This window comes from Mytilus californianus, unplaced genomic scaffold (genome assembly GCF_021869535.1).
Source record: "Mytilus californianus isolate M0D057914Y unplaced genomic scaffold, xbMytCali1.0.p SCAF_15, whole genome shotgun sequence".
Taxonomy (NCBI): Eukaryota; Metazoa; Mollusca; class Bivalvia; order Mytilida; family Mytilidae; genus Mytilus; species Mytilus californianus.
The window spans coordinates 3,725,518-3,741,759 of NW_026262637.1; the positions used below are offsets into that span (position 1 = coordinate 3,725,518).

Genomic DNA, 16,242 nt, shown 5'->3' on the forward strand with positions numbered 1-16,242 from the left:
CAACCGTTTGCAAATTTTCAAAAAGAAGAGGGGTGGGGTGACCCCTATGGACTAATCCCCTATATTTTATTTTATTTGTTTTATTGTCCCATACAAGGATATATATGGTGTAGGGGTGGGGATCTCAACCGTTTACAAGTCCTCAAACAGGAGGGGATGGCGTGACCCCCAGGGTCTCCCCTATATTTAATTTGATTTGTTTTATTGTTCCGTACAAGAATATGTATGGTTTAGGGGTGGGGATTTCGACCGTTAACAAGTTCTCAAACAGGAGGGGGTGGGGTTGACCCCCGTGGACTCCCCCTATATTTCATTTTATTTGTTTTATTGTACCATACAAGAATATGTATGGTTTAGGGGTGGGGATCTCGACCATTAACGAGTTCACAAGCAGGAGGGGGTGGGGTTGACCCCCTGTGGACTCACCCTATATTTCATTTTATTTGTTTTATTGTACCATACAAGACTATGTATGGTTTAGGGGTGGGGATCTCAACCGTTAACAAGCTCTTAACAGAAGGGGGTGGGGTCGACCCCTAGGGACTCCCCCTATATTTCATTTGATTTGTTATATTGTCCCATGCAAGAATATATATATGGTTTAGGGGTGGGGATCTCGACCATTTACAAGTTCTCAAACAGAAGGGGTAGGGGTGACACTTGGGACTCCCCCAAATCATTTTCATTTGATGTGTTTTATTGTCCCATACAAGTATATATATGGTTTAGGGGTGGGGATCGCCGGGACTCACCCTATATTTTATTTGATTTGTTCTATTGTCCTGTTATTATTACTGAAGACCGTGTGTGTCTATCACTTACTGTTTTCAAGTAATAGTCATTTGAAAATTGAAAAAAAAAAACAAAATCCCATAGGGTTCTTTGGTAAACCCCTCCCTTATTTAGGCCCTCAAAATACCCCTAAATAGATCCCAATGCACAAACGAAAGATTGATAACTCCGCTAGATATGTTAGTCTTACATTTTATGAAACCCTAAGTAAATCTGACAAGCGGTCCTAGTTGTCTTCTAAGACGGTCCGAGTGGACTCGGTCCGACTTGTCTCGGGGACGAGTTGTCCACATTTCTTAAAACATCCCATCAACGTCGATTATCGGATCTTTTTCATTCATAAAAACAACAACAACTGCCAAGGTCAGTGATAAATGGGATAATATACATGTAATAAAAGAAAGGAATTTAAATGTGCATGCATTTAATTGAAATAAATAAAATAATCACAATCTGCTTAATCGAAAAGAACATCATTATTAACAAAACTTACTTTAAAACATCAGAATACTTGCCTTACGTTTCGTGTAAGTTAAAATTACCGCCAACGTAGACTACTACATATAACTTTATTTCCTCTATCATATAGAGATTTGGTGTACATGAACAATATTCCTGCGCATTTGGCCATTTGGGAAATGTAAACGACTTGTAATTAGAGATTTTCGGCGATGAAATATTTCACATTGTTCTTTGACATCTTAGCCAAAAGCACATGGGATGATAAACTACGTACGGATTTCTATTGAGCACTACTTCCTATGTGCAACTTCAAAAGTTTTGGGTAGTTCGACAATCATTTAAGGTTTTTCTGGTCATATTTTTTGTATTCCAGAATTGAAAGTATGAAAAAAGTGCCCAATTAGTTATTAATAACATATTAGCCAGCCAAATAATAACAATAGCACTTTGTACACCATTTAGTGGGAAGAACACAAATCTAGGGTGGTAGCATAAGGCAGCTTAACTGCCTAACAAAACTAGGTAAGAGGCCACATCAAGACAAAAGCATACACTATTAATGTGTGGTGTTAGTGTTTAGACATACCTGAACTTTGTGGACTTTAGCATGTATAAATGTCTGGTGTTCTGACTGACTGTAATGGAACAGCAGGCCAGGAGGACACACCCTTCTTAGCTCACCCATGTAGGGTTTCATCATCCTAAGTTTACCTACAGTACTGAAATCCACCTAAAATATTAAGTGAGAGACAGCTAGGTCATAATTTCAATCTAAATTAAATCAGTAAAATAGAAAATATACTTTCTTTGTTTAACATGATCTTGCTTCTAATAACCAAATGAATGGCTTGATAGATTGAAAATTTAAACATGCAATTCTACAATTGATAGTACACAGCATAAACCCAGCTCATCTCTGGCCAAGTTACAAGACTATCCAATCCTATTCTGTAACAAACCTCTATCCTATCCTCAAGATTGGCATGTTCCACTGCATGATTCCATTTATCCTCCAGCCAAGTGACCAGTGTGACGTCCTCCAACATTTTCCATTTGTTTTTCACCTCTATCTCCCACATGGAAGGCATACTACTGATACTGACATAAGCCACCTCCTCCTGGGCACGATTGATGATGGAGACACCTATACCACTCAGAGATAGCATGAAAACATAGTTAGCCTGTTCTCCTTCTGTCATCTATAAAAAACATAGATACTAGTAAAACATTAACAAATACAAGAATAATATAGACTGGTGACAACTGTAGTTCATGGGAAGATATCTCTTGAAAATAAATAAAACAAAAAATGTTTACTAAATATTATTTTAACCTAGGAAACAAAGAAATCTGAAAATTTGAATAAATCTCATCTTTACTGTAAACTACATGTTTTTCAAAGAAAAATATACACCACTAAATACAAAATATCTTTTGAGATTTATGATGGTCAGTTACCTTAATGTTGCTGTACTATGAAATAAAAGATTGTAAAGATGAAATGTTGTTGATTTATTTTAACAGCTTTATGAAATGTAAGTGAAAACTTTAACAAAGTCTTTTATATGTAGGTAATATAAACAGATTTTTTTTCTGAACAGTTTTGCATAGTACAAGAAGACTGATTCAGAAATATTTTTCATATATTGCAATAGGTTACCACTGTTTTCTAAAAAGTCTGGCAAGCCTGAAATATAGGTCATAAAGGATATGCTAATTGACAGAGAACTGTTGTAACTTACAATCTACATGTGCTGCTATATGTGTTGTCCTGACCTTTTGGTCATAAAACTTTACTCAGTACTTGGAGTACAAAATTTTTGCTCGAAACACTAAATGTAGTTTTTTGATGGGTTGATTTCTGAGTCTGAGTACAATAACCATACTTAAAAGTTTTATGACCATTCACCATGTACTACCTCAAGTTTCTTAGAAGAGACTCAATTTCTAATAACATTATGAAGTACAGATGAATCTAAACACACTGTGATATAAAACAAGAGACATTAAAGTTATAATGCTGTTTAAAACAGTACAATGGTAACTGACTCAAATACTTTAGTTATACTGTTTAATAGATATATGCGTTTATTGCAGACACATAATTAAGTTTAATGTTTCATTTTATAGTTATTACTGAAATACAGTGTAAATATGACATTTTGTATTCTTTAACTAGAACCAATAATTGTTTATCAGATTTCACCTTAACCCACATTTACTAGCTGTAAGCAAGTAAATTAATCTGAATCATAACGCAAAAGTTTATTTCAAAAGCTTCTTATTATCTTGATATTGCAGATGCTTATTCATATTATCTCTTATTAGTAAGAATTAATGAGAATCAGAACAGAACACACATTCTAGGAAAACATTATGGTTTAATATTAAAGATTAAATAAAGCTACATTGATTCTACTAATTCATTCTTGATTATTAAAGGGAATTTATTAACTATGTCAAATAACATCTATAATCATAGGTATTACAAGAACTAATCATGAAAAGTTAAACAATCCATCAATTACACAATAGAAAAAAACAAGAATGTGTCCATAGTACACAGATGCCCCACTCGCACTATCATTTTCTACATTCAGTGGACCCTGAAATTGGGGTCAAAACTTTAATTTGGCATTAAAATTAGAAAGATCATATCATAGGGAACATGTGTACTAAGTTTCAAGTTGATTGGACTTCAACTTCATCAAAACCTACCTTGACCAAAACTTTAATCTGAAGCGGCACAGACGGACAAACGAACAGACGCACAGACCGAAAAACATAATGCCCCTAGGTGGGGCATAAAATCATAAATGGTTCTGTGGAACCCTGTGTCTTGCTTGTTATTCCTGCTGTCAGTGTAAATGTGTGATGTTGACTGTTATAAACTAAATGCATTTATAAATGTATATTTATTAAACACAGGAAAAAATCAAACTTTTTTCTTCCAAGGCTATTTCTTGAAGAAGCTTCTGTGCAAGTTTCATAACATCCCATGATGTTTTGACAAAGTTATTGATGCCTAAAAAATTTAATACAAGGATTTTACCACATGTAAACTGCAAAAAAAGTCCATTTATCAGTAAAAACAAAATAAAATATTTTTTTGCATCAGACATTATTTTTAAATCATTAAATATTCTATGAAGTTTTGACAAAGTTATTGATGTCTAAAAAAAATTACAGACTGTATTCAAATGTTAACTAAAAAAACTAGGCCCTTTTATATATCAAATATAGAAAAAATTGAAATAAATATTTTCAAAAATTTACTTTCTTTTGATCACAAAAAATCTTCTAATATAAAAAAAAAAGATGTGGTATGATTGCCAATGAGACAACTCTCCACAAGAGACCAAAATGACACAGAAATTAACAACTATAGGTTACTGTACGGCCTTCAACAATGAGCAAAGCCCATACTGCACAGTCAGCTATCTTTCATGCAATTCCATGAAGTCTTGACAAAAGTTATTGATGTTTAAAAAAAACTTGACTATAGAGACTGAATCCAATTATTGATGCTGCTGTTGACAGAATATGCATTTGATATCATTGATATGGATCTCTAATTCTCGCTTCCACTACAAAATGTAACAGGCTCAACAATTAAGATAAATTAATATTAAGTTCATTAAACATACTGACAAGTTCAAAAAATTGGCAAACAGAAATTAAGTGTCAGAAAGACCCAAAAAGTGCCAACACGTTACAAATCATCACTGTGAAAGGTGTGAAAAAACATATGTTAAACCAGAGTGATGGATGGACAAAGTGAGTGTCATATACTCTCCATTAATGTGAGAGTAAAGAAGCATTGTATATTTTGTGTCAAATTGTGCATTTCAGAGTTTATATATCCAACTAAAGGACAAGTTCACTTAAGCCAACTATAGCCTTCAAATTCAACTTCATCATAAAATATCAAAATGACCATAATTTGGTTCTTAGATGGATCTATTTCAAAAGCCTTACTACTAGGTTAAACAAATCTCTTCATTAGAGTTCATTCTAGGCTTTTAAGTCAGCACATTTTGGATATATTGTCAAAAAAAGATGATTTTGTGCATTTGTTGGAACTTGAGGAAACCCTAGGCCTTGGTCGCAACCTAGGATCTAAAATGTTCTGTAGCCAAATGTTTTTAATGATGATATTGAATAGCTAGACACAAAAACTTTCTGGATCAGGGGTGGAGGACAAAGTAAATTATGTTAAAAATTGTTAAGAATTATTGAAAATGTATTTATTAGTTTGTAAATGAATCAGGCAGTTTGTTTTCTTGTTTTAATTGTTTTACATTTGTCATTCTGGCCTTTTAAAGCTCACTATGCAGTATAGGTTTTGCTCATTGTTGGAGACTGAACAGTGACCTATAGCTTCAAACTTCTACATTATTTGGTGGAGAGTTGTCTGATTGGCAATCATACTATGTTGAAGGCCTCACTGTGACTTTGAGATGAAGAACAGCAATAAAAGCACTGTTCCTTTGCTTTTTGTGTGATTTTTTTGCTGTGCATGTAATGATTTTGTGTCATGGATAGATACCCGATATCCTTTGTTTTTCTATTATATCTTCTTATTTTTTATCATATGCAATAAATATAAGTAAACTGAATCACTAATATCCTATTCAACTTATTTTTAGCTTAACTTGTAATCATATTCCATGACTGACAGCATATTCAATAAAAAAAACCCCAAAAATTCCATATTATATTTCATGCTGTATTTACTTTTTTGATTATAAGAACAGAACATTTACAGTACACTTAACCTAAACCAAAATTATTTGTTAATTATCATTGCTCTTTTTGCATTAGTTCACAATACTAAAATTTTACCATTCTTTTAAATAAGTTTACACCAATATAATATATTAGTTGCTGAAGTTTTGTTATATCATTTCTGATATTTTTAGTTACCAACAATAAATCTGTACCTATATATAATGTATATTACTATTAATTCCAAAACAAACACTACAATACAAAGCTAAGGGGGGTAATATTAGATGAGATATTAGACTGGTATTATACCTTTACTCCTGTACCCATGTCATGGTCCTTGGTCATACTACCAACATGGCTCTATATGGTGCAACATAAACAGAGTTAAATAAAGCAAAAACAACAAGCTGAAGCAAATCAAATTAAATCATAATAATATATATAATAGTTATTTCATGCAAATGATATAATATAATATTAATTACATGCAATGTGACAATTAGGCTTTGCCAAAGAGTTGTCATGGGAGTAAATTTTAGTGAAAATAAATGAAATTAGCAATAGTGATGGCCTTCTTTTACTTTAGGGGTCCCAACCCATATAGAGCTGTACTAAACTATCCTTTACCTTAACCCATACCTAAACCTAACACTAGCGCTAACCCTAAAACCTAACCTTAACATAGAACATCCCCCAACCTAACCATAACCATGAATGAACCATAAACCCTAAAGTATAGGGACCCCTAAAGTAAAAGAAGGCCATTGTGATTTAATACATACACTATATAACTAATCTAACATGCAGCAGTCTATAATTTTGTTTTAAACTAAGAGAATGTATAAAGCAAACATGCATACTTTTTCATTCAGGAAAATGGTTTCATTTTCAACCAAGATAAACAGAAACTTGTCAAAAACTAGAACTTTTAAATTTAAGACTGAATTCACCTTATTCAAATTTGCACTCTGCAGGTTATCTTATAATATTCTTTGTATGTTTTAATATAAAGTTTTAGTTCTTGAAAACATGTCTACCATAATGTGCTTTTTAAACAGGTATCTCATTTCTTACTCAACTCCTCTGTTGCTTTTACTTTCAAAACATAAATTTTGAAATAAAAAAAATAGACATGCAAAACATAATGAGTAAAATAAAAACAAAAAATATTTGAACATAAAAGTAACAATGTACCAGAATTTTTGTGAATGGAGACTGAACATCCTTTCTATTTTTCACAAGCTACAATAAATATACGAGTGTGCTAAGACAATGTTTAATCACTCATGCATGTTAAACAACAGAAAAGAAGCATAAATATATATGTAGTCTCATGCATCTGAATGGCAAGGCTTATGTCAAGGCCACTGGCAAGGCTGATGTCAAGGCCAATGGCAAGGCTGATGTCAAGGCCACTGGCAAGCCAAACTGATCTTTTTATTCTAAAAGACTATTCTATATCATCTATCTTCAAAGAAGCCAGATTAAATCCATGAAATTAATCTATATCATGGAATACACCTTCATTTATGAAATCAGTTCCTCCTTTATGTGCAGATAGAAATAGAAACTTGGCAACATTTCTCATGTAAAAGGCAGTGGAAGAGTTTAATCAATCTCAAACTTTTCCGACACAACTTCAGTTACTACTATTTAATACTTACTGAATAAAGTTTAGAACATCACTATAGACTAGACATTGGTTTATAAATATATATATATATTTAGGATGTGATGAAAGTGGACTACAATAAATAAAGGACACTAAAAAAGGCCCAGTACTTGATGGTAATAGAAAAATTTAATGCATTGGCAAATTAAAAAAAAAATCTTTCTTTTTCATGATTAAATTTCAAGGTTCAAATAAAGTTATAAAGAAAATAAAAAATATAAAATGATAATTACCAATCTAGCTGCCTCAGCTATTTGTTTATCACAAGTAAACAATACCACTCTCTGTTGACCATCTAGGAATGATACCCAGTATATTGTCATCTTGTACGATTTTGTCTTCATCTTGGCTTGGTGTTTGGGACTATCTACTGTATCTATTACATCACTATCATCTGAAAGAAATATGTCTAGTCTTACAGTTTATACAAATACTGTTGTCACTTCTGAATATCACACTTTGCATCACACAGCCATCATTTCACTTTGTGTTCAATCCAAAAGATAAGTTGAAATTGGTGAAAGATCATGAAGCCCTTTACGGTTGACAATTTTAACTCTGCCTAATAGAAATCATTAGAGGTGACATTAAAGAACCTTTGTGAGCGTGCTCACATACCCCACGCCCCCACATTGTCACTTGGCAAACATAATCTCACCAGATTCCTAAGTTAAAAGACTCATAACTCCTACAAAAGTCAACTAATAAAAATTTCTTGTGGATATGCACATCTACATATTATGTCCTTATTATCTTCATGAAATTCTGTTGTATGATTTCAGAGGAGTTGCGATGACAAACTGTTGCAGTAGTATATTTAGGCCAAATTTGTAAGTTCAAACGTGAATCAGTTCTAGAAAAAAAATGAATCATATTTTTCCTGTCAATATGCACATCTACATAGTATGTCCTTATTATTTACAAAGTGTCATGAAATTCTGTTCTGTGGTTTCAGAGGAGTTGTGATGACAAACTGTTGCAGTAGTATATTCAGGCAAACATTGTAAGTTCAAAGGGGCATAATTCCTAGAAAAAAAATTGAATCATAAATTCCTGTCGATAAGCACATCTACATAGTATGCCCTTATTATCTACAACGTTTCATGCAATTCTGTTGTGTGGTTTTAGAGGAGTTGCGATGACAAGAATAGGACTGACGGACTGACGGACGGACTGATAGACAGACTGACGGACGGGTCAAAACCATTATACCATACGTAACTTTTTTCCTTTGGGTATAATAAGGTCTTGAGAAGCTTATAATTCGGTGATGTATTTATACAGATGATGAATGTATAAAGGTGGTGACTCAGAGGTATGTTTCTTGTACAAAAAGAATTCATAATTTCTCAACTCAAATCACCCTGTTCATTTAGGCTCGTGTTAAAATTCCCTTTGCTGTAAGTCAGGTATGAAGCAAAAAAAATTTATCATAGCGATAATTCAAACCAAATTTATTTTCTTATTGATTTTGTGGAGTAAATATTTTTTAATAAAACATATGAAAAAGAAGGACCCTCCTTATTGGCAATATAGTCTGTCTCCATATGACCCAATTAACTAAGATAAGGTAGAATATGTTACAGAGTGTGGCCTGAAAATAAGGAAATATAACACATACCATCAGGACTACTATCTATCCTGTTAGACTGGTCTTTATATCTGTATGTATCTGCCACAGGGACTTGCTGAACAGTCAAGTTCTTACAATCATAACTATCCTACAAATTAAAAAAACTCCTCTTTATTGAACCCTCCATACATAAGTTTCTGCTGTCTGCAGTGTCATCTATTGTATATACTGTGGTTTTATAATTATTTGAGGGATACAAATTTTGTGGATTTTGGGGGTATAGTAAAACCACAAATTTAAATGTTCAACAAAGTACACATTGCACAATTTTTTTTCAAATTCTATGAAATATAGTATCCACGAAAAATAATTGATTCTACAGTAACTCTAATTGGTCTACATGGACATAAAGAAAGGATAGATACCTTGGTGATATCTAGCTCTAGGTCCTGTTTATTAGACCCTCCATACACGTTCCACATAAGTTTCCTGGTGCCAGCAGGTTCATCCCAAGTATACAGCACTGACTGATCAGCTCCTAAGACTGTCATCTGGTGTTGATTACTGTAATACATTATAACAATTTGTTGGTTACAATTACATGTCACAACATTTTGATGTTAATTTTTAGGCTTTGCTACTATTTTTTATGGCTGTGAGAATGTCAGTGATATTGATTCTCATGAGTTATTAAGTCTATTTCTCTTATCTTCTTATGATAAACAAATAGAAAATTCTGAGACTAGTTCATCTAGTCATTTGCACATACCTATTAGTATGACCCTTTTTTGTGTGTATTACAATGAAGACATCCTCACACAAGTTTTCCATCCTGACGGGTGAGTCACCAATGTCGTGATCAGTAAATGTAATAGAAACTTACCATTAATGTATTACAATGAAGACATCCTCACACAAGTTTTCTATGCTGACTGGTGAGTCACCAATGTCGTAATCAGTAAATGTAATAGAAACTTACCATTGATGTACTACAATGAAGACATCCTCACGCAAGTTTTCTATGCTGACTGGTGAGTCACCAATGTCGTAATCAGTAAATGTAATAGAAACTTACCATTGATGTATTACAATGAAGACATCCTCACACAAGTTTTCTATCCTGACGAACGAGTCATCAATGTCGTAATCAGTAAATGTAATAGAAACTTACCATTGATGTATTACAATGAAGACATCCTCACACAAGTTTTCCATCCTGATGGATGGGTTTGAGTCACCAATGTCGTAATCAGTAAATGTTATAGAAACTTACCATTGATGTATTACAATGAAGACATCCTCACACAAGTTTCTATCCTGATGGATGGGTTTGAGTCACCAATGTCGTAATCAGTAAATGTTATAGAAACTTACCATTGATGTATTACAATTAAGAAATCTTCACACAAGTTTTCTATCCTGATGGGTGAGTCACCAATGTCATAATCATTAAATGTAATAGAAACTTACCATTGATGTATTACAATGAAGACATCCTCACACAAGTTTCTATCCTGATGGGTGAGTCACCAATGTCGTAACCAGTAAATGTAATGGAAACTTACCATTGACGTATTACAATGAAGACATCCTCACACAAGTTTTCCATCTTGATGGGTGAGTCACCAATGTCGTAATCAGTAAATGTAATAGAAACTTACCATTGATGTATTACAATGAAGACATCCTGACACAAGTTTTCTATCCTGACGAATGAGTCATCAATGTCGTAATCAGTAAATGTAATAGAAACTTACCATTGATGTATTACAATGAAGACATCCTCACACAAGTTTTCCATCCTGATGGATGGGTTTGAGTCACCAATGTCGTAATCAGTAAATGTTATAGAAACTTACCACTGATGTATTACAATGAAGACATCCTCACACAAGTTTTCCATCCTGATGGATGGGTTTGAGTCACCAATGTCGTAATCAGTAAATGTTATAGAAACTTACCATTAATGTATTACAATTAAGAAATCTTCACAAAAGTTTTCTATCCTGACGGGTGAGTCACCAATGTCATAATCATTAAATGTAATAGAAACTTACCATTGACGTATTACAATGAAGACATCCTCACACAAGTTTCTATCCTGATGGGTGAGTCACCAATGTCGTAACCAGTAAATGTAATAGAAACTTACCATTGATGTATTACAATGAAGACATCCTCACACAAGTTTTCTATTCTGACTGGTGAGTCACCAATGTCGTAATCAGTAAATGTAATAGAAACTTACCATTGATGTATTACAATGAAGACATCCTCACACAAGTTTTCTATCCTGACTGGTGAGTCACCAATGTCATAATCAGTAAATGTAATAGACCTTGGAGATTCTATTCCTCCGGTGACATTAACACACATTGCTCTCTGAAGTTATAAACATTGTCATACAAGTGATTTATTCATTAAAAGGGACCTCTCCAAAAGTAAAAGATGCATTTGTTTTACATGTGAACAATCTATTTCCTCATTCTTGAGAAACATATTAGAGAATTTAAATGATTTACTTCACTTAAATGTCCCAACTCATGCCCTTTCTGCAATACAAGCCTTATCAGTTGTTTTTTACATATGTAGAAATCCTAGCTTCACCAACACAAATCTTATCTAATAGAAGATTTTATACATTTATTACCCGTACCTGAGAGAGATATGAAGATTTGTTCACCCAAGAACATTCATATTTCACGACGGCTTTGCAAGAGGAAATATGCTTTTTTCATGTGTGAACAAATCTTGATATCTCCCGACACCAAGGGAAATGAATGTTTTATTTCACTGCCTATGCTTTGTCTACTACCTGAACATAAAATACTAATTTACATACATTCTTTTTTCTTATCTGCTTGTTTTTATAACTAAACAGGACATAAACATTGATAAACAGTATGGATCAAAAGTTAATTATTTAGTCTTTTTGTTTTAATGTCTGAAATAAACTTGAACAAGATAATGACTTTACTATCGCCATTTAAAAAAAAACAACGTTCAAAACGTTATGTACATTAACCGTGTGTAATGTCGCACGATGAATCCCTATCTTCAGAGGGGAATATGATGCTCAGAGGGGAATATGAAGTTTTGTTCAATGACACGTGGGATAGTCTCAACCAATCAAATATTGATTAAGCTATCAATATTGCATACAATGGAATAATACATATAACATCATTCTTTGTCTTATTTTTTATTATATATCCAATCTTCCATTCTTAGTACAATTTTGATCAGAAGATAAAAGAGATGTTAGTATTTTGAAATGTTAACTAATGACCTTGGCCTTGTCCCTAAGTATAGTATTAAATACAGTGTTGATCTACAGCAACAAAGATGTTATTACTTTTACATGTGTTTCCCTTTTTTTTATCAGGAGTATAATATCACACACAGTGTTGAAAAAAGGTATAGATATTATTTACATATAAACTTATCCTGTTCGCCACCTTGAGTTCAGTATCGCACACAAGGTTGATAATATTACATCAATTATTTTTACATGAAAACTTATGCAGTATAGAATGACACACAGTTGATTAAGTACAATGAAAGCTGTTATTTTGAGGTAAACTTACCATATGGTTTATCCTGCAAATATTATTACACATAGTATTCATAAAAATGTACAAAAAAAGTTGATTTATAAAAAAATAAGTGCCATCCTCCATTCTAACTAGAGCTGCTCATATTCATGATCAGAATAACATTAACGTTACAGGTACTGTTAATATCATTCACAAGTTATAAATAATGCTATTATTTTTACATGTAAACGTACCCCATTTTCCATCCTGAGTACAGTATTACACACTGTGTTGATTGGAATGTAAGACGAGGATATATTACTATTGTCATATCGTACACATAACTTTCCATTGTCTGTACATGGCCAAAATGGACTACACTGCAAAACAAAGAAACAGATTGTGAATTACTTTTGCTTTTTTCAGGATCAGGTTATAAAAAAGTTTGGGCATCAAAATCAGGAAAATAACAACTGGCAAAAATATCCATGAATACAATTTACCAGTGGTTTGGTTTCAGTTATTTGATCAACTGAAATTTCACATTTTCCAAAAAAATGTTTAGCCGCTGTTTTAAAACACAGTCAGGATTAAATTCTTATTTAAATTAAGTTTAAAGTTTCAGAAAGAATACAGAAGTAGAACTTTGTGTATTACTAAAATCACTTTATTTAGCCATATTCAAACTATAGTTTATTCAAAAGCATAACTGAAATTTTATTTAAGGAAATCAATTCATGGAATCTTAAATGAAGGAGAGACAGTAGAAGACAGGGTTAACTACAATTTGAAATCCTAAGATGAAAGTATTCATTCACAGAAAGAAAGAACAGACGGTAATTTATTTTACATCACAATTAGACATGTAAGAATATATTGATTTCTGTCTCTATCATATTAACTGCAGTTTTCCTTTAATACTTTTTTATGACAGGCTTATAAAAATAAAATTTACCTGGTTTTTCTTGAGATCTAACCACAGATCTTTTTCCTCATTTTTCTCCATGTACCACAGGTGGTATGATGATTTATTTATCACCAAGAAGAATGGTGTAATTGTCACAATTCTGGACAGTTTTAAATGTGACCACTGACACTGTAGTAATAGCTGAATAAAATAAAGAAAACACATCCAGTCAAAAGTTTAAAGACTGACCACTGACAGGTAGAAAAAGTTATACGACACACTAATCTGTGTCCCATGTTCAAAGAATCATGAAATTGGAGTTATAACCCTAATAAGGTATACAATCTATAAAAGCATAATGAAAATGTGTTTGAAGTTTTAAGTTGATGTTGATGTGACCTTAAGCTTAAGCTACCTTAACCAGAAATGTAAACCTTTCAAATGTTCATATTTAATTAACAGTGAATTCGGGGTCAAAGCCTTATTATGCAGGGAAAGCATGGCATAAACAAATCAGGATGGTTTATTTATCACCAAAAGTGTGATTGTCACAAATGGGGATAGTTTTAAATTTGACGACTGACACTGTAGCAAAAGCTAAATTTTTTTCTGATATTACCAATCAAAGATTGCGGAAAAACACCTCGATCTACCGTAATTAAAACTTTTAAAATTAATCTAAAAGAAAAATTTCAAGTTGTAGTTGAATTTAGCACATTTATCAGTGGCTCTTTTCACAAAGAGTTGCTGGATATTAAGATATATTATATTTCTAGATTTGAAGCTTCTATCAATGTCACTTACCCTGTACTTGATCTTCCTTTCTTTGTCGTAACAGATAACAACACCAGAGTTACCTACAGTATCCATGGAGAAAGACTGGGACCATTTAGACTCGTAAACTTTTAATTTGGCCTGAAATATATACATTTGGCACATTGCTGAAATGGATATGAACCCCAGATAAACCTAATCCTAACACTGTTATGTTATTACATTAGATAACAGTAAACTGTCCATATATTATAAATAGTGTCATTTTTAACAATTTGACAATAGTTCATGCTTGTTATGCATTTTGTATGAAATGGATGTCTGTGACATTTAATTTTCCTTTTTGTAAATGTGGCATGTAACGTTTTTTAAATTTTCTACTGATAACTTCATTTGTTGGTATATATTGTGAATGTTTTGTATACTTAAAAGAATGTTTAACTATGTTGAAGGACCTGCACAATGACAAATGATCAAAATAAGAATTATTTAGCGTCTAAGAAAACCTATAAGATAGCTGTCGCTCTTGGTGCATAAAGGGTGCTAATTGGGTACATAGTGCAATTAGGGTACTGTGACGTTAGTTTAATTTAGGCCACAAAATTTTTGTGAACTATGGGTCTACAAATTAATATTACCTGCTGCAACTACTTCAAAGACTATACCTTACCTTTTTGCGTTTGTGCTTTTTAAATCTGAAGAGAATAGATGGAGCGACAGAAGAATCTGCTGAAGACTGGGTACAGTCATATACTGCATCTGAATTAGATCCCTGGAAAACATTTATAAATATAATTCATATTTTATACAAGAGTGCACACTTTGAAGGTTCTTACCAAATCATTAATTATAACTGAGTTATATGTGATGATCTTTGAGAGAAAACTTTAAATTGGTCACTGAACTTAAAAAATGATTGATTGATTGTTTGCTTAACGTCCAATAATATATATTTCATGCATATTTAGAACAAGAACAAATCAATAACTAATCTCAAAGGTCTGGTCTGTTTAGGGGGTTGACAGGTATAAAGGGTAGGACATTTTGACATGCGATAAACAAAAACCAATATGTTTTGTTTTTTTTTAATTTTTGTGTTTTTGATTGCACCTCTCAGCCCAGTCATTCTGACATTGTATAAGAATAGGACACCATACCCTGTTTGCACTATCCCATTCCCATGTTCTGTGGACCACAAAATCAAGTCAAACTAATTAATTGACATACATTTAAAAAAGTACATATCATAATGAACATGTGTACTTAGTCTTGTGTTGATGTGACAAAAACTTCATGTTAAACCACCATAACCAAAAACTTTAATCTGATAATGTACTGGTTTCACCCATCCAGTTCTGTGTTCAGTGTACCGTGAATTGGGGTAAAAACTGTAATTTGGGAAACAATTTAAAAAATCAGCTGCGCCATGAGCGCATGATACGCCCGTCGTCTTGTGTGTGAATTTTTATGCAATAAGCATAAATAGTTTCTGACATACGGCGTGACATGCGAAAACCCCCCCTTTTTTTTTTACAAAAAACTCAATATCTATAAAAAAAAATTTTGAATCAAAACCAAAAAGTATACAGATCTTTAGATTAATATAACTAAGAAGTGTGTAAAATTTTAAGCAATAATCATAAATTGTTTTTGAGATACGGCGCGACATGTGAAAACACCCCTTTTAAAAAAAAAAAAATCAATATCTCAAAAATAAAATTTTGAATCAAAACCAAAAAGTATACAGATCTTTAGATTAATATAACTAAGAAGTGTGTAAAATTTTAAGCAATAA

General features: G+C 32.5%; 1 protein-coding gene across 8 annotated transcripts in view; it reads right to left on the reverse strand.

Annotated features, from left to right (window-relative positions):
• Window positions 1-16,242, reverse strand: part of LOC127725225 (intermembrane lipid transfer protein VPS13C-like) — a 144,021-nt gene that overhangs the window by 18,463 nt on the left and 109,316 nt on the right. For 6 of the 8 annotated variants that reach the window (XM_052232080.1, XM_052232084.1, XM_052232083.1 and 3 more), the window contains 11 exons: window positions 15,118-15,219; window positions 14,478-14,588; window positions 13,722-13,874; window positions 13,021-13,146; window positions 11,479-11,612; window positions 9,656-9,794; window positions 9,279-9,378; window positions 7,891-8,051; window positions 6,295-6,345; window positions 2,214-2,453; window positions 1,841-1,984 (listed from right to left, as the gene is read on the reverse strand). In XM_052232080.1, coding sequence (XP_052088040.1) covers window positions 1,841-1,984; window positions 2,214-2,453; window positions 6,295-6,345; window positions 7,891-8,051; window positions 9,279-9,378; window positions 9,656-9,794; window positions 11,479-11,612; window positions 13,021-13,146; window positions 13,722-13,874; window positions 14,478-14,588; window positions 15,118-15,219 — 1,461 coding nt within the window. The remainder of the gene's footprint in view (window positions 1-1,840; window positions 1,985-2,213; window positions 2,454-6,294; window positions 6,346-7,890; window positions 8,052-9,278; window positions 9,379-9,655; window positions 9,795-11,478; window positions 11,613-13,020; window positions 13,147-13,721; window positions 13,875-14,477; window positions 14,589-15,117; window positions 15,220-16,242) is intronic. The other 2 variants (XM_052232085.1, XM_052232081.1) reach the window with 1 other exon arrangement.